This window comes from Dipodomys spectabilis, unplaced genomic scaffold (genome assembly GCF_019054845.1).
Source record: "Dipodomys spectabilis isolate Male_0828 unplaced genomic scaffold, ASM1905484v1 ptg000162l, whole genome shotgun sequence".
In the NCBI taxonomy this organism is placed as follows: Eukaryota; Metazoa; Chordata; class Mammalia; order Rodentia; family Heteromyidae; genus Dipodomys; species Dipodomys spectabilis.
Window position 1 is genome coordinate 1,205,981 of NW_024870839.1, and position 19,137 is coordinate 1,225,117.

The following is a 19,137-nucleotide window of genomic DNA, read 5'->3' on the forward strand; positions in this document are numbered from 1 at the left end:
GGCTTTTATTATCAAAGTGTACTCAGAATTTATCTTAGGGAAGAGTGCCAGAGTCTAGCTTCTTGGCACAATTCTATACAGCTGGTGGTCCTGTCGACACTGTTTCTTAAAAAAACAAATAAAAAACAAAAAAACTTTCTTTAATAAAATAGATAATTCTTGAATAAAGTGGTCATGATTCCTACTTATCAATTTAGTTTTCAACACTGTCTGCCACCATCAATTATTATACAATTAGCTGAAGGGGTAGAATGTTAGCCTTGCGCTCAGGGGCAGTGCCACGCCCTGTTTTGTTCTGACCTTTACACATTTCTACACAATGTGCCTTGATTAGACTCGCCTCATCTATCACTCTCCCTAGAGTTGTGTTTTTTTTTTAAATAACTAAATAAAACAACAGTACTCTAAGTTTTCATCAGTTGCACCACATATAAATTTCTGAACTGTTATAGAAATGGGAAAATGATTATAACAAACGTACCGGGTGTGTTGCTCTCTCTCTCTTCTGGTTTTCTGGTGGTTCATTGGAGATAAGAGGTTCACAGACTTCCCTGAATGTGGAGCTGTGGCTCAAGTGGTAGAGCACTCGCCTTGAGTGGACAGCTCCCACCAGGCCCTGAGTTCAAGCCCCAGGACTGGCACCAAAAAAAAAAAAATTACAAATTTGGCAGTCACCAACAAATCTATAATAAAGAGGAAGAAAACAAATGGAAGCCTGCCTAAAGTCATAGCTCTCAGAAGTCTGCAGCAGGAAGACCGTAAGTTTGAGTCTGGCCTAGGTGAAACAGAGAGACCCTGTCGTAATTGTTGCCTCCCTCCCCTCAGCTCGCTCTCTCGTAAGTAGTTGCACAAAGGCTTTCAATTCAGCACGCCAGCTTATGAGTACAAAGCATCTGTAGTAACAGATGCTCTTTAATCGTTAGTTGGTTATTAAACAAAAGTTTTATAATAAAGCAAACGCTTCTGGTTAAGCCCTCTGCTCTGACCTGTTCCCCAAATGGATATCTTCTCACTAAATTAAAGTTCAACTTCCTTTAACCTATTTTACAACTTTATGAGCTCTCAATTGGGGTTGGGGGAGGGCAGTAAAGTCCTGGGGCTTGAATTGTGGGCCTGGGTGCTGTCCTTCGCCTGGACTTTCCTGCCTGGGCTAGCTTCAAATCTAAATCCTCAGATCAGTCTCCTGAGCAGCTAGGATTACAGGCAGGAACTACTAGTACCTAGCTTGGGCTTCTTTTGGGCCAAAGTTAGGTCTCTAATACTTGAGCCGCAGATCCACTCCCAACTTTTTGTGCCAGTTGATTGGAGATAAGAGTCTCACAGGGGGCTGGGAAGTTGGCTCAGTGCTAGAGCGCTTGCCTTGCATGCTCGAGGCCCTGGGTTCGATTCCTCAGCACCACATAAGCAAAAAGAAAAGAGCCGGAAGTGGCGCTGTGGCTCAAGTGGTAGAGCGCTAGCCTTGAGCTGAAGAGCTGAGGGACAGCACCTAGGCCCAGAGTTCAGGCCCCACGACTGGACCCAAAAAAAAAAAAAGAGTCTCACAGACTTTTCTGCCTGGGTGACTTTGAACTTCCGTCTTCAGACCTCAGCCTCCTGAGTAGCTAGAATTATAGATATGAGCCACCCATGCCCAGCTATAGATCTCAATACTTAAAAATCAAACCAAATATTTTATGCGATGTACAGTATGTGCTCTTTCTTCTCCTTTTTTATTTTTCATGTCGAATCATACACAAAGCTCTAGTTAGTAGTAAGTGGAGAGAGAGAGAGAGAGAGAGAGAGAATCCAGAACCATGCTGAAGACTGGAAGTCCCACCTACCCCATTACCCATCCCACCAGGATGGCTGTGGGTAAAATCCACTGAAAGTCTTTAATGTGAGCTACGCTACTTGATCCGTAGAGTTGAATTCTCCAGACAAGATAATCATTCTTGTAGTCTTTCTCTGTATGTCTTGAATTCTAATCTTCTTTATCATATTTGATTTGTTTCCTAATTCATTTTGGAAGACTTCAAAAAGGCCAAGGGCTTTAATTAATAGATCACAGACCCCTATAAATGGAACTGTTATGTCTAAAGTCTTTTTGATAACATCTCTTGCATTTAGAAAGCATTTTTAACTCCTATTACTACTTGCAAAAAAAAAAAAAATAGAGCCCAGGGCACAACTCTAATACTAGCTACTCAGGAAGCTGAGATCTCAAGATCACGTTTTAAAGCCAGACCAGGTAAGAATTGTAACCCCTTCTGTATGGTATTTTCACAATAAAAAAAAGTAAAATAAAAAATAATTTTAAAAAAGAAAGTCTGTGAGACTCTAATCTCCAATAAACTACCAGAAAGCCAGAAGTGGAATTGTGGCTGAAGAGGCAGAATGTTAACCTTGAGCAAAAGAAGCTCAGAGACAGTGCCCAGGTCCTGAGTTCAAGCCCCAGAATTAGAAAACACACACAGACACACACACACACACACACACACACACACACACACACACACACACACACACTTCTACCAAGCTCAGACACATGGAAAACCCTGTGCTAATTAAAAACTGTATACCCTTAAGTTTTTTATTCTAATATTAAGAACAACCCAAATCATGCTGCTGTCAGTGTTTATATCCTACAAGGACTTTTAACCTTGGCTACAAATTATAATTTTGTTCTCTAATGTGAAGAACTTTTGAAAATATTATGCCTTGAAAACACAACCTCATCCTCAGTTGGTGTAAAGGAAAAGTCACAGTCAGGCACTTCATGGCTCATGTCTGTAATCCAAGCTACTCGGGAGGCTGAGGTCTGAGAATCGCAGTTTAAAGCTAGCCTGGACAGACAAATACAACAGTCTCTTATCTCAAATGCACCAGCAAAAAGCCAAAGTGGAACTGTGGCTCAAGTGGTAGAGTGCCAGCCTTGAATTAAAACACCAAAGAAGAGCAAAAAGGTCATGAGTTCTAGCCTCAGTACCAGCACAAAGGGAAGGGGAGGGGGAGTCATGAGCATATGCTGCTGATATTGCTTTGAGAGCAGATAGAAAATTCTAGAATGCCCAGGGAAGGTGAAGCATGGAGAATTTGGTGGGGAATGGTAAGGCCATAGATACAGGAGGCTATAGGGCAGCTTAACTTCTGCTGGGCAAAATCCAGATGTTGCAAATCAAGTATGTCTCCGGGAGCTACAGCAGTGTTTGTAGGACATTTTCTTTCATCCGTTATTGATGGTACAAAAGGAACTCAGTGTCTTTCTCAGGAGTATGCTAGAAAAGGAATGTTTGATTTTGTTTGATTGAATGTTTGTTTTGCAGACTTAATCTGTAGCTGCAAATGCATTGGAAATGTTCCCACTACAACTGATTTTAAACCAACAAGCAACTGTCTCTGCGACAGGAGCTGGGTAGAGCTGGCCACGGCTCTGGGTCACAACAAGCTGAGGAGCCGTGTAGAATCATCTGGAATCATCTGGACGCCGGAGCAGGTAATTTGAAAGAGTCCACACGTCTGAAGATCACTACCTGCACACCTGTGTGCAGACCTTGTTAAAATGCAGACAGGGGCTCAGAAGAAACTGCTGGTCCCTAGCCCAGTGGACAAGAAGAGAACAGCTGGCCACTGTCAGCCACAGCCAGCCACAGCCAGCCCCTGTCATAGAGAGAGAGAGACTTCCCTTAGAGAAGTCACCAAGTAGAAACAGGTGAGTTCTTTACCACCCTGTGCTAGAGCTGTTTCACCCAGCTGCGGTTCACTTCGTAAATTTAAACTAGATGACAACATGATAAAAGTCTGTATTCCCCATTTCTCTGGTGCTGGGGAACAGAAATAACAGCTGAAGGAAGGAAGTGTGGCAGTGCTGGGCAGGTACCCTGCGTGGGCACACTGGCCAGGATTCCTTCTCCACTGCCTCCTGGATGTCCTCGCAGCCCTGTCTTCCCTATCTTACCTGAGAAGGAAAGTTTAAAGGGATGTATATGTGTGTGTGGGGGGGGTAATATTGCGTGTGTAGGTATGTCCACACATGTGTGCCAGTACTGGGGCTTGAACTCAAGACCTCAAGACTTCCTTGCCCCTTTTTACTCAAGGCTGGTGCGCTACCATTTGAACCACACCTCTGCTTTTGGCTTTTTGCTGGTGAAGTAGAGATAAGAGTATCCCCAACTTGTCTGCCTGCTGGTTTCAAATCATGATCCTCAGATCTCAGTTGTGAACCACTGACACCCAGCTATTTTTGGTTTTAGGAGTTTATGAAACATATTTTCGGTCTCATTTCCCACACAGCAACCCATCTTGAAATGTATTGCATGGTGTTATGAAAATATACCATGACGGGGCTGGGAAGGTGGCTCAGTGGTAGAGCACTTACCTTGCATGCATGAGGCCCTGGGTTCAATTCCTCAGCACCACATAATCAGAAAAAAAAAAAAGCCAGAAGTGGCACTGTGGCTCAAGTGGTAGAGCACTAGCCTTGAGCTGAAGAGCTGAGGGACAGCGCCCAGGCCCAGAGTTCAGGCCCCACGACCGGACCCTCCCAAAAAAAAAGAAAGAAAGAAAAGATACCATGATTCAAGTCTTACACAGTTATTAAAATAATCATGATTCTCTCCTCCAAACTCTGTAAATTCTTTTTTAAGATTCAGCTCAAACAAGAACTCCTTAGAAGGCCTTTCTGACAGGTCTGAATGGTTTTCTCCTATTCCTGGAGGGCTCACAAGAGTTTGAATGAGATTTATCTGTTTGTTGTATTCCAAAGTTAAGATGCTTTGCCATCTAGGACTGCCTCAGGAACTCTGGTCAAATAAGAAATTATAGATGAATATTCAGGTCTTAGATGACATTCTCATTAACTTTTTATAGTTCAAGGGAGTTTTATCATTATTATCTTATGAAATGTAAGGTAATTCTCTTTCCAGATCCATCTCTACCTCTTATTTAGACCCTAGAGGTGCTATCTTCTCCAAAGAACTTCATGAGACAGCCTACACAGCCTCAGACCTGCCATCCTCCTTCCTCAGTCTCCAGAGTGCTAGAATTATTGCCATGCATGCTAAGAGGAGCTTCAAAGTTGGTGCTTCAAAGGTGCCAATCACTCACACCTATAATCCTAGCTGCTCAAAAGGCTGAGATCCAAAGACCATGGTTCAAAGCCAGGCCAGGCAGGAAAAGTCTATAAGACTCTTATTGCCAGTGAACGCCCAAAAGTAGAGCTCTGGTTCAAGTGATTGAGCTTGAGCCTTGGGCAAACCAAAACAAAAAAGAAAAGGAAAACCTCAGGGACAGCACCCAGGCCCAGGGCTCAAGCCCCATAACAACAACAACCACAACTACAACAACAACAAAAGGCTGCTTTTACTGAGCAATACTGGCTCCTTACTTGTGGGCACAAATTAACTAGAAGCAAGTTAAAAATTAAGTTCTCAGGGCTGGGAAGGTGGCTCAGTGGTAGAGCGCTTGCCTTGCATGCATGAGGCCCTGGGTTCAATTCCTCAGCACCACATAAGCAAAAAGAAAAAAGCCAGAAGTGGCACTGTGGCTCAAGTGGTAGAGTGCTAGCCTTGAGCTGAAGAGCTGAGGGACAGCGCCCAGGCCCAGAGTTCAGGCCCCACTACCCGACCCAAAAAAAAAGAAAAAAAAATTAAGTTCTCAGCCCCCACTTGAACTGGTGAGTCCAGCAGTCACTAGAGATCTCCTTGGATCCCAGGAGGGCAGGATCTCCCACAGATATCTTGTGACAGGTGACATAGGCCAGGCTCATTGCCTCCGATCTTGTGGCAAAGGTAAAGCAGCCCTGAGCTAAGGATGACATCTTCCAGGCAGTAATTGCTGGTGTGTTCCCACTCCCCTCCAGAGACAAAGATCCAACTCTGACCAGGCCACACCAGCAACTGGAGGTGAGGAGTTATTATGTACACCCTCCTGCTCATGTCTACCCCAGCAAGGATGAAAGATACACTGAAGTGTTGTCTTTCTGTGGCTGTCACTTCAGCCTTCTCCTTTCTCTGCCCTTTGTTCTTTATGTGTCCTATAGGGGTGGATGACTGGACCCGATGTGAGAAACTTCTAGAATTTGTGCCTAGGATATAATAAATCTCCAATCATCATGCCTGAGCCCAAGAACTTGACTTTGGTGTCGTTTACTTGGACATACAGAATATTTATTCAGTTAAAAAAAAAAGTGGTCTAATTAAGCCATCCTTTCATAGAGTTAATACATTACAGACTTGGCTTCTAGAAAGTTGTTTATTCCATAAAACAATTAAGCACTCCTTTTGTAGAGTTAATACTTTCCAGTCATGATCAATTTCCCTCAAAGTGCTTTTTCTGACACACTGTATTCTCACACTAACCCTGTAAATATGCATTCCCAGTACATTCCCTTTTTTGATGTTGGGCAGCAAAACTGAAATGTCCTCCCTGAAGTCAGAGGCAAGGAAAACAGAAGATAAGCCTGGGTAGTGCCCCCCTCCCCTTCCCACCCCCCCCCACCCCCTGCATGCCCCTCATTAGGAAAGACCTGTAAGGGATGCTTTAAAACTCTGCTGATCAGCAGGTAGATTAAGATGTGAAGATCACGATTCAAAACCAGCTGAAGCAGGAAAGTCAATTAGACTCTTAAGTCCAATTAACCACTGTCAAAAAAAAAAGAAGAAGCCAGAAATGGAGCTGTGGTTCAAGTGGTAGAGCACTAGTCTTGAGCAGATAAAGCTCAGTGACCACACCTAGGCCACACACACACACACACACACACACACACACACACACTCACATACTGTTCTTTTCTGAGAAACACTATTCATTCACTTGGACCTAGAAAATAGCAGAAGGCGGAAGAAAAGCCTGGCCTTTGCTGCCTGCATAGACCCTGGGTTGTTCTCTCTGCAGTCTCTTTACAATCAGCTTGGCATCTCAGAAGCCATCAGGAACACCAGATCGATCGCTAATATCTTGGTGAAAGTGGGCTGACACTGCCCTGAGGAAAACCAGGCAGGCAGTGGCTTGCCTGTCCCTCACAGACAAAGACAGCCACAACAGCTTCTCCGGACCCCTCCCAAAATAAGGCCTAAAATAATGATCAGTCAGGTCATACGCCGATGAGGACTTTTTGATCATTATGTGAATCCCTCTCCCTTTTGCCAGTTCTTTGTTGGCTTGAAGCTCAATTCCTATCTGCACCCTGAAGCTGACTTTGGCGGGGCTGAAGGGCTGTGTGTGGGTGCCCATCTCTGCCATGGCAGAACTCTTTCTCTGCTCTGTACCATGGTTCTTTATGTGGTGCCTAGAGGTGAGTGGCTTAACTTGCCATATGGAACGCTAGGGTCTAAAACTCTGGTCTCCGCCCTCTTGAGGGACTTCCTTAGGTATGGGGTGATGCTAAATTCTCAAATCCCTCATGCTTTCCTGGAAAAAAAAAAGAAAGCAAAGCCACTGAAAAGCTAGACATGTGGAATTGACAAGTGCTGACATCTTGAATCTTATAAAAGATTCTTACAAAAAAAAAAAATCCCACCTGAAACCAGGTCCCAGCGGCTCACGCCTGTCATCCTAGCTACTCAGGAGGCTGAGATCTGAGGATCTTGGTTCAAAGCCCAGGCAGGAAAGTCCATGAGACTCTTATCTCCAATAAACTACCAGAGAACCACAAGTGGTGCTGTGGCTCAAGTGGTAGAGCGCTCGCCTTGAGCTGAAGAGCTGAGGGATAGCGCCCAGGCCCAGAGTTCAAGCCCCATGACTGACTAAATAAATAAATAAATATCCCACCTGGTTCACATTCCCTTTCACAGAGAGAGAATCATTACTCAATGAGGCAAACACACTACATATGTTTGTGTTAAAACACTTAGCAATGATAGCTCTTCTCTCTCTCTCTCTCTCTCTCTCTCTCTCTCTCTCTCACACACACACACACACACACACTCACACACACATACACATATACAATCTTGGTGAGCCAAGATTCCTCACCATTCTCTCTTCTGAGAACTGTAAAATAATAATAATAATTCCATATAGTGATTTCCTTAGAAAATAAAAGCAAGTTTCTCATCTGGAAATCACTTCCCAACTTGACCCATATCATGAGCCCCTTGCAGGTCAGGGTTGAGCACTTGACGCTGAATGAGAAGAAATACATAACAGGAAGAATGAGGGAAGGGGTGACACCGACCAAGAACCACGGTACTCAGAACCTGACTTAGGGAATTGTAACCTCTTTCTACAGCTACTTAATAACAACAACTTTTTTTTTTTGGAATAACTATGTAATAGATGGGGTGGGAATCTTGATCCATCCCAAACACAGTCAGCCAAGCTCATAGAAACAGCATGGCAAAGATGTCCATTGAAGTTCTCCTATTGGTGATGATGAGAGAATAAAAGTGCCACTGGTGAGTCTGGGAGGGACTGGACAGGGTGGGAGAGGCAGGGGACCTTAAAGGCTCTCCCGCCATTCATTTGCAAGCCCTTCCTGCCAATGGTCCATTCACAGCCATTTTCTAAGAATTTTTCTGTAGCTTCAATTACGCATGAAAATGGTGTACAGTTATTTTTCCTCTCCAGGGTGCCCCATCTAGCTAATGGGAGCCTCCATCTTCGTGTCTAGACGCGAAAGTCTAGGGGCTTTTTCCCCCAATCTCCACTCACTCATCAAACTTGAGTGACTCCAAATGGTTTCTTTGCTGCCACTCCTGCTCTCTTTCTAAGAAGAGAATTTCCTGTCTCCTTTGTAGGAGTCAGGAGGGGTGTGTATTCTGTGATCTTTTCCTTGCATGAGTCCATTAACACAACTTCTAAAAGAGGAGGACTAGTCTGAGACACATTTTTAGTACAATTATACATTTGTATTAAAAACTATGTTTTTTTTTAATAAATCCATGTACTACCCTGAACATACAAGGACTATTCTGGAAGCTGTTAAAGCAACTGGATAGCAAGCTAGGAAGTTAGGGAAGATGAGAAAAAAGACTTTAATTTCTGGGCGTTTAACTCTTCAGGTATTAACTTTAAAAATGAAAAGGGTGGGGCGGGCACAGTCATAAAATTCAACAAATAGCCAACAAAATTAAGACAAAGGAGGGAAGGGACCGGTGGGAGGGATGGGGGAGAATAGGAGAAAAGAGGGATGTAGGTCGAGACGCCTCCTGTTCATATATTGCTTTGTTGAATGGCAACTCCTGGGTACAACGACTTAAAGAGCAAAAGAAAAGGAAAGACGATGTGAAAGACCTGGGACTTTGGGGAAAAGAGTTGAATTAAGAGGGGAGGGGCGCAAATGCCCGGGTAACTTCTTAAACCTTACCTCCTCCCCAAGCCAGCCGAAGGTGGCTCCAGGCTCAGTCTTAAGGCTAGACAAGTTATCCCCAAGTGAGCACGGATGTGCGAGCTCCCAACGACCGCAGAGGGAGAGACAGACAGACAGACAGAGACAGACAGAGGAAGCTGAGGAGGTTGGAGTCCCTGTGTGCTGTGTGCGCTTGGGCGCGGCAGGAGCCGCCGGCAGGCGAGCGGCAGGGACTACGGGCGGAGGCGCGAGGCGCGGACTCACCGCCCAGCCAGGTGTCCCAGAGGTTCTGGAGCATGGTGATGGGGATGCAGAAGAAGGCGATGAGCAGGTCGCTGAGCGCCAGCGAGCAGATGAAGATGTTGGTGACGGTGCGCATGGCCTTGCTGCGGGTCACCACGTAGACCACCAGCGCGTTGCCGAAGAGCGCCAGGGCGAAGATGAGCGCGCCGGCCAGCGCCAGGGCCAGCTTGGCGCGCGCGGGCAGCTCCGGGGTGTAGACGAGCGGCTGCAGCGCGTAGCGCGCGATGAACTGCGCGCGGGTCAGGTTGTGCTCGCGCAGCAGCCGGGACAGCTGCTCGGGGGTGACATTCAGCGCCGGCATCTCCGGGGAGCCAGACCAGAAAGTTCTTCCCAAGCTGCCCTGCCCGCGGCCCGCCGGTCCGCCAAGTCCCCGCGCCCCGCGCGCCGGTCCCCACGCCGCTGCCTGAGCGGGGCGGGGCTAGGGCGGGGCCAGGGCCGAACCCCAGCCCGCCCCCCCCTCCGGCCCTCCCCCCACCCCCCTCCCAGCCAACCCACCACACGCGCGCACCTTCCGGGCCCAGCCTTTCTCCAACCCCGGGGGACGTGGGGGACTCTAACCGGACTTCTCCTCCAGGACAATTATGTAGGCATGACAAAATAAGGTTTAGACGGAGATGATGATGGTGATGGTGCTGCTGCTGATGGTAGTGGTACTGCTGATGGTGATGGTGATGAGGATGGATGGTGTTGATGATGGTGATGGTGATGAGGATGGATGGTGCTGATGATGGCGATGTGTTTATACCGTGCTGGGGATTGGACACAGAGCCTCCCCTCCCTTAGCCTTGATTTCCTTGGCTTTATTTTCTGTATTTCAAAAGTAATGACAGAAAGAGGTAACACCACCACAGAGACGCTCCTCCGGCCTTCCCCTCAATTTGGTGCACTGATTACACATCATGATACCACAAGCCAGGACTTTCACACACTGTGTGCACCTGTGTGTGCGTGCGTGTGTGTGCACACTTGTTCGCGTGCGCTGGCAGATTTTCCCCAGGAGTAGATTGTGGTCCTCATCATCACAACCGAGACTCACAACCGGTCAGAGATGCCCTGGAGCGCGCAGTGTGGCGGTGCCCAGCGCCCCTGCGTGAGGGTCCGGCCTGGTCTCCATCGCTCTTCTTCTGACAGGAGATCTCACCGTGTGTGAAGTTTTCAAGCTCCCCTCTACCCACCCCCAATCAGCACATTGCCCTTTAAATCTATCCAAGTCACTGATGCCATGCCATGATTGATGTAGCCGTCCATCAGTCAAGGCAAATTCTGGTTGCTTGTGGGTTTGGGGCCTGGACCCCATAAAGCTGTTAGGAAAAATCATGTATTAGGTTTTGTGTGGACATAGTTTTCAAGTGCCAAGATGTTTTGATTTGTTGGGTCCCTACGTATTTAATTTTTAAAGAGACTGCCAGACTGCTTTCTGGAGGGATGGTGCCATTGTATACTTCTATTTATGATGCATGAGAGATTTTATTTTTCCACAACCTTGCATTTGGTATACCCCTTCTGTGTGTGTGTGTTGTGGGGGGTGGATTCTAGCTATTCTAATTGTATTCTAATTGCTGTGTGGTGATGTTACTGGGATCTCAATTTGTCTTTCATTAATGTCTAACGATACTGAATATTCCATGTGTTTATTGGCTATCCTTTTTCTCTTCGGTAAAATGTTTTCCGTACACTTTGTCCATTTTTTAATTGAACTCTTTGGTTTATTTGCTGTTTCACTGAGGGTTCTTTTGATAAGCTACATACAAATCTGTGTGTGACAACTCTTTTCCAAATGCTACCTAGCTACTCAGGAGGCTGAGATCCAAGGATCAAGGGCCAAAGTCAGGCTAGGCAGACAAGCCAGGAGATTCTTATCTTCAACTAATCAGCAAAAAGCCAGAAGTGGAAATGTGGCTCAAGTGGCAGAGCACCAAATGTGATTTTAAAAGTCAAGCACAAATGCCAAGTCCTGAACTGAGTCCCCAGGACTGGTACATAAACACAAAAAGCTTTGTGAATCCTTTTCTTTTTTTGGGGGGGGGGGTCCGGTTGTGGGGCCTGAACTCTGGGCCTGGGCACTGTCCCTCAGCTCTTCAGCTCAAGGCTAGCGCTCTACCACTTGAGCCACAACGCCACTTCCGGTTTTTTTCTTTTTGCTTCTGTGGTGCTGAGGAATCGAACCCAGGGCCTCGAGCATGCAAGGGAAGCGCTCTACCACTGAGCCACCTTCCCAGCCCCGTGAATCCTTTTCTAAAAGCATGATAGGTTTATACTTTACACTTAGGGCTCTCTGGGTTTGTTCCATTGACCTAGATAATTATTGGTCCCCCCCCCCTCCCGCCTCTGGAATATCAGAGCTATCCACAGCAGTAACTCTTAAAATCAAGAAAAGTGAATTCTAACATTTGTTGTTTGTTTGTTTCAGTTTGAATTCAAACCTCTAGCTTGCTAGGTAGGCACTCTACAACTTGAGTCATTCTAACAGCTTCTTTTATGGATGAGAGATTTTTGAGATCGGATCTTCCTTTAAGCTCAAGAAAGCCTGGACTGTAATCTTCCTATTTGTGTTTTCCTCCTTTGTTGGGATGATAGGTCTGCCCCACTGCCCGCAGCCAGTGTGCTTCTCCTACAGCTTGGGAAGACAGGCTCCTACCACTGCGCCCAGCCAGTCACTGAAATGGACTCTCAAGAACTATTTAGTCTTTGTGAAGGGGGCAGACCAGGGCTGGCTTTGAACTTCAGTCATCTGATCTCTGCCTCCCAGGTGGCAGGGATTACAGACGTGAGCCAGGGCACCCAGCTCCTCTACTACTTCATTTTTATTCTTCTGTCTGTCCCTCCATGTATATATTTTACAATAAGCTTATCTACATCTATGAAAACCTTTGCTATTCTGAGTCTTCCAGGCCATGAGCAGAATAGTTCCTGCGAGAGCTCTGGCATCTTTCAAGCATATTTTGCAGTTTTCAGCATATAAAGCCTGGTGTGGGGTTACATAGGTTTATCACTAATGTTAGAAATACACTTTATTTTATATGCTGGTCTTGAGTCCTATAATGTTGACAAACTCAATTTGAGGAGTTTTTTTTTGTTTGTTTGTTTTCTTGAGACTTCTCTTTTGAAAAGAGAGAATATTTAATTTCTTCTTTTTTGCTCTGTATCAATTTTGTTTGCTTTTGTTCTGTGTGCTGGTATTGGGGCTTGAACTCCAAGGTCCAGGTTCTGCCTTTAGCTTTTTTCACTCAAGGCTGGCATTCTACCATTTTAACCAGATCTCCACTTCTGGATTTTTGCTAGTTAATTAAAGATAAGAGGGCTGGGAAGGTGGCTCAGTGGTAGAGCGCTTGCCTTGCATGCTCGAGGCCCTGGGTTCAATTCCTCAGCACCACATAAGCAAAAAGAAAAAAGCCAGAAGTGGCGCTGTGACTCAAGTGGTAGAGTGCTAGCCTTGAGCTAAAGAGCTGAGGGACAGCGCCCAGGCTCAGAGTTCAGGCCCCACGACCGGACCCAAAAATAAATAAATAAAGATAAGAATGTCATGGATATTTCTGCCCAGGCTGGCTTTGAACTACAACCCTCAGTTCTCACCTCCTGAGTACCTAGGATTACAGGCATGAACCACAGAGTAGGCTGCACTGTCTTTCCTTTCCTCTCTTTTTGTCTTATCACAATGGTTTAAGACTCTGTGAGGATCTTAAATGGCAAGGATCAGAGTGGTCCTTGTGTGTTGCTCCTAACCTGGCATCACAGTCTTCTTTCACTATTCAATGTGAAGTGGGTTACAGAATTTCTTTATTCTTAACCCACTGGAATTCCTCTGTCAGTAGATACAATTGATTACACTAGTTAACTTTTGAATATTGAGTCAGTCTTAAATATCTGAGATTGACTCAAGTCTTCTTTTGCTAAATTCTATTAGCTATGATTTTTTTTTAAAAAAAATGTTTAGTTTTTATTATCTTTCAATAGTTGTACAAAGGGGTTTCAACTGAACATGTCAGTTGATGAGCACAAAGCATTGAGGTTAATGTCTGACTTTATCTTCATAAGAGATAGGGCTCTGTGTTTTGTCATTTCTTTCCTGCTTATTTTTTTTCTGATTTTTATACCAGGTGATAATAGGTCAATGAAATGAACTGTGACAAGTTTTCCTCTTCTACATTTTATTGCTCATCACTGTATATAATTAATTGGTGTTAGTTCTTCTTTAAAAAATGAATAGAATTTTTTAATGAATCTAGAAATAAGTATTTCTTTTTCAGTAAATTTTAAATTAAGGATTCCATTTTATTAATGTATAACATATCATATAAAGTATAATGTATTAACTTATATCCTTATATTATAATTTATAATATATACATAATATGTACAGCATATATTATTTTTATATTTTATTTGTATATAAATTAACATTGTATGTTTATATATTTTATAATTGTAATATAATATTATAACTAGGTATAGTGGTCCACACATGTAAATTCCAGCACGTGGGAGGCTGAGGCAGAAAGATCACATATCTGGAGCCAGCCTGGGCTACATAGTGAGCCCTTGCCTCAAAAATGTACTATGTAGATATTCAAATGATCAATTTGGTATTGTCTCCTTTAGTTTGTTCAGTTTGTATCCGTGGCTTCTCTTCTCCTCCAGTGTCTGTAGATTCTCAGTGGTCTTCATTGTGGAGCTGGTGCAATCTGCCATGGTTATCACCTCTACCTTCCCCTAAATGGGGAAGCTCAGGGTTTTTTTTGTTGTTGTTGTTCGTTGTTTGTTTGTTTGTTTTTACCACTATCTAGACTCATAAAGTCAATGTCTACCTTAAAATTTTAAGATCTCTTGATATTTTGGTGTTCATATCTACCATTTGGTCTATTTGTTGGGAGAAGAAATTTTTAGTTGATGCTGACTGGTGATCTAATGAGTCCCTTTGTCTTTGAAAACCAGAAAATGTAAGTATGATGTCACCACTAATTTAGTTCTCATCTCACTGACCCAATGGGGGTACCACTGCTTTCTCGCTGGGTGAAGGTACATCCAGCAATGTGAGAATTTGGAAACTTTCTTTTGACACGCATGTGCCTCTCTTTCTTTCCTTCTTTTGAACTTAGGGCATTGTGCCCACTAAGCTGGTATTCTAGCACTTGAATCATGCTCCAACACTGTTTTTGTCACTGTGGTTGGTTTTGCTTTGTTTGTGCTGGTTATTGTTTTGATCTACCACTTGAGCCATGCCCCCTGCATGATTTTTGTTTTGTCTTGTTTTGTTTTGGCTAGCTACAATTGTGATAAGGTCTTACTTTCTAAAGGACATATGCCTGAGCCCACATCCACTCACCACAGACTCCACGTCCTTTCTGGGCTCCCACGCTTTCCCAGGTTCCCCCCTGGGTGTCTCTCAGTCTTTTCTGCCCACACTGTCCATGGACTGCAATACTCTGAATCTCAGCCTCCCGTGTAGCACAAAATGACAGGTGTGTGCCACTGTGCCCACGCCGGGATGAGAAGAGCCTTCAGAACTTTTCTTCCTGGGCCAGCCTCACGTCGGGAGCCTCCTGTCCCCTCTCTCAAGCAAGCTTTACAGATGTAAGAAATTGGTGCCTGGCTTTCATCTGTCTATTTTTCTACAGAACATGTTGCATTTCAAAGTGAGTTCTTGAGATAGTGGGGAAAAAATTCTACATGAAATATGCTATTACATTCATCCACTACCACCCCAGCCACTGCCTTCCTTTCCAGACTTCAACGTAATAAATAATGCAAGTGCTGTTATGCATGGTGATTGACTGCCAGGAACTTCAATTCGTGTACTCGAGTCCTAAGTCCCATGTGACCATATTTAGAGAAAGGTGGTAACTGACTTCTATAATTATAATTAAAGTTATATAATTATAATTAGAGTGAGTATATAAGGGTAAGGACATAATTCAATAAAATTAGTGGCCTCTTGCTAGGTGCTGGTAGCACATGACTGTAATCCCAACTATTCAGGAGCTGACATCAGATGATCACAATTTGAAGCCAGCTGGGACAGGAAAGTTCATGAGACTCTTTTCTCCAATTAATCAGCAGAAAAAAAAAAAAAAAAACAAATCAGAAGTAGAGCTGTGGCTCAAGTGGTATAGTGCTAGCCTTGAGCACCAAAGCTCAGGGATAGCACCCAGGCCTTGAGTTCAAGCTCCAGGAATGGCAGCAAAGAGTAAAATAAAAGAAAGAAATTAGTGACCTTGTAAGAAGAAAATACCTCTCTCTCGTTTTCTCCCTCATCTCTTTCTCTCTCTCCCTTTCCCTTTTTCTCCTTCTCCCTCTTTTCCTCCTTCCCCCTCTCCATCAAAGAAAAGCCTTTTTGAACATAGTCAAATACTAACCCTTCCCAGAAACCAAATCACTGGAACCTTGACTTCTACTCTCAGGTCTATGAAGAAAGTCAGTGTTTATTGCTTCAGCCAGCCCAGCAATGCATTTTGTTATGGCAGCAAAGCAGACTTATACAAAGACATTTTTATAGTTTTTCTCCAATCTTTCCTTATCCACTATGACCTAGAGCCTTCTCATACTTAATTAGCTTTTAGCATGTTGTTTAAAAACTGAGAACTATAAACCAAGAATCTAATTATTCAGAAATGCACCTGGTCCTGGCACCTGTGGCTCATGCCTGTAACCCTAGCTACTCTGGAGGCTGAGATCTGAGGATCGAAGTTCTAAGCCTGGGCAGGAAAGTCCATGATAATCTTATCTTCAATAAACCACTCAGAAAACCCGAAATGGTGCTGTGGCTCAAGTGGTAGAGCACTAGCCTTGAGCTGAAGAGCTGAGGGACGATGTGCAGGCCCAGAGTTCAAGTCCCATGACATACAGAGAGAGAGAAAGAGAGAGAGAGAGAGAGAGAGAGAGAGAGAGAGAGAGAGAGAGAGAGAGAGAGAGAGAGAGATGCACCTGCTGACTGTCTCTGAGAGTCAGAAATGCAGGGTTGATCTACATCTACCTCTGATATCTACCCCCATGCTTCTATGAAACAAATTCCTCACCTGGAAGTATTGTAACAGATTTTTTTTTTGCCAGTCCTGGGGCTTGAACTCAGGGCACTGTCCCTGAGCTTCTTTTGCTCAAGGCTAGCACTCCACCACCTGAGTCTCAGCACCACTTATGGATTTTTCTGTTTATGTGGTACTGAGGAATTGAACCCAGGGCTTCATGCATGCTAGGCAAGCACTTTACCACTAAGCCACATTCCCAGCCCTGTAACAGAATTTTTTTAAAAAACAATTATTGTTACTATAAAGGTGATGTACAGAGGGGTTATAGTTGAATAAGTCAGGTCATGAGTACTTTTTTGTTTGAACAATGCCACGCTTCCCTCAAACTCTCTCAGTGTTTTCCTCCCATCCCCACCCACAAGTTGTACAGTTCATTTTCCACATAGCATCCAGTGAGGAGCAACAGAATTTTTACAAACACACAAGAGTGCCACACTCTTAAAGAATTCTCTTACACTCCCAAACAGCAACCGTAAGTGAGAATAACATCGAAGAAGTCCCTGTGGGCTCAGTCCAGCCCTGCACCGTGACTAGAGCAATGGTCCTCACCCATGAAACGAGTTCCCTGACTAGAGGCTAAAGGTTTGGGTCAGAGAGGATGAATGCGGGAGATGGAAGCCATGTCCTCCTTCTCCTTGGTCCATGGTACTGAGATCAAGGAAAACCAACAGCCAAAGTGTTCGTGCTTGGTGATGGAGAGAAGACATCTCAGGATCTTGCTGCAGGCTGGGTCAGTGTGAGGTCACCATCACAGCCCCTGGTGCCATGGGAGCACAGGCCAGTGTGTACGGTGGCCATGTTGATTTGGATTCCCGGATCTACTTCGCACTTCAAAACAAGTAGAGAAGAATTGGGGAATCAGAGAGGCCAGAAGTAGTGCTCTTGGTGGTTCTATGACTATCTGGCAAACCCCATAGAGTTCATTAAAATAATATACATGGTTAGGGCTAGGCATAAGTTTGCACACCTGAGACTTTTGTTACTCAGGAGACAGACAGGAGGATTGTGGGTAGAGGCAAGGTCAGGCAAAAGCTATCCAGGCCAAATCTCAAAAACAAACTAAAACAGTGGGTGTGGCCTAAGTGAGGCTCTGAGTTCAACATCACAAAACAAATGAAAAAGGGAAAATTAATGAAATAAAGCATAGTCATATAAGAAAAGAGGTTTACTTTTCAAGTTCCAACTCTCTTCTGTCTTCTTTTGCTTACTGATACTGTACTAGCATATGTCATGTTCATTCATTCACATGCTATCTATACTTTGTCATACAATAATGGCAGAGTTGCCCATTGGTGAAAGGGACAATGACATGGCCCTCAGAGCAGGAAATAGCCAACCTCTCATCCTTTGCAGAAAAAGTTTGCCATGGGGCTGGGAGGGTGGCTCAGTGGTAGAGTGCTTGCCTCGCATGCATGAGACCCTTCTTTCTATTCCTCAGCACCACATAAGCAGAAAAAGCTGGAAGTGGTGCTGTGGCTCTAGTGGTAGAGTGCTCGCCTTGAGCTGAAGAGCTGAGGGACAGTGCCCAGGCCCAGAGTTCAGTCCCCACAACCGACCAAAAAAAAAAAAAAAGTTTGCCAGGATCTTGTTAGTGTGGCAGACTGAAATCCAATACCCCCCAACCCAAAGCCAGTTTTAAGTATAGCAACCACACAGAGAAAAGATATAAAATTCAAACCAACAGAGATTTTGCAGAGGCTTCACTGAGAAAGCCGAGTATAAAGAAGTCTACTCACTTCCCACTGAGGGAATGGACCTCCACAAGGGTGTTAAGACAGAGGTAGATAGCTGCGCTGGAGGGAGGAGGGCCGGAGGGAGAGGGTGGCCTCTGAGGTTGGCTAGCAGAACTCTTCAGTGGAAAGCAAGAGCAGCAATGTTACTTTCCCAAAATGAGCAAGCTGATAAGGTAGAGGAGAACTACTAGGGAGATCTCCTCTATTTCCAGGAGATAAAGTATTTGAAGAAATGCAGAAGGAGAGGCTGGTGGTAATTTAATGAAAATGTTCTGGAATGTGTCTTGCCAAATAGAGGTGTAATGAAATTGGAAAAGGTCACCCAGTTGTCAGGAACAGCACCTGGCTCACTGGACATTAGCTGGAGGAATAAGTAATCTAAATAAAGTAGCACAAGGTGGATGTTTCCCTTTACCTGGCTGAGACTTAAATTTAGCCTGGGCAGAATCTGGGAGAGTGCGTCATTCTTCTCTGAATGCTGACCAGGGAGGAAGGAGCAGCACGCAGTGAGAGGGAAAAGTTGGAGAAGCATAAGGCAATCAACCCTTGTGTGGGGAGGGTATGTCTTGCTTGCTACATGAGACTGATTTGAAGCTTCATGAAACCAGCCTAATGATGTGACCAATTGGCTGAACTTTTGAAAATGGCAGATGGGACAAGAGGAATAAGAGCCTCTAACATTTAAATTTCTGACAGCACAGTAGTTAAATATCCCAATAAGACCATGTCAGCCACGATTATGAAATGCATAGAACCATTTCGAATTCTGCTACAAAGCATGGGTTCATTTAGTTCTTGTCCACACACGCACACA

At 44.6% G+C, this 19,137-nt stretch overlaps 1 protein-coding gene across 1 annotated transcript in view; it reads right to left on the reverse strand.

Moving 5' to 3' along the window:
* Positions 1 to 9,869, reverse strand: part of Qrfpr (pyroglutamylated RFamide peptide receptor) — a 36,805-nt gene extending 26,936 nt beyond the window's left edge. The window contains exon 1 of the mRNA XM_042693014.1: positions 9,530 to 9,869. Coding sequence (XP_042548948.1) covers positions 9,530 to 9,869 — 340 coding nt within the window. The remainder of the gene's footprint in view (positions 1 to 9,529) is intronic.
* Positions 9,870 to 19,137: the final 9,268 nt, after the last annotated feature.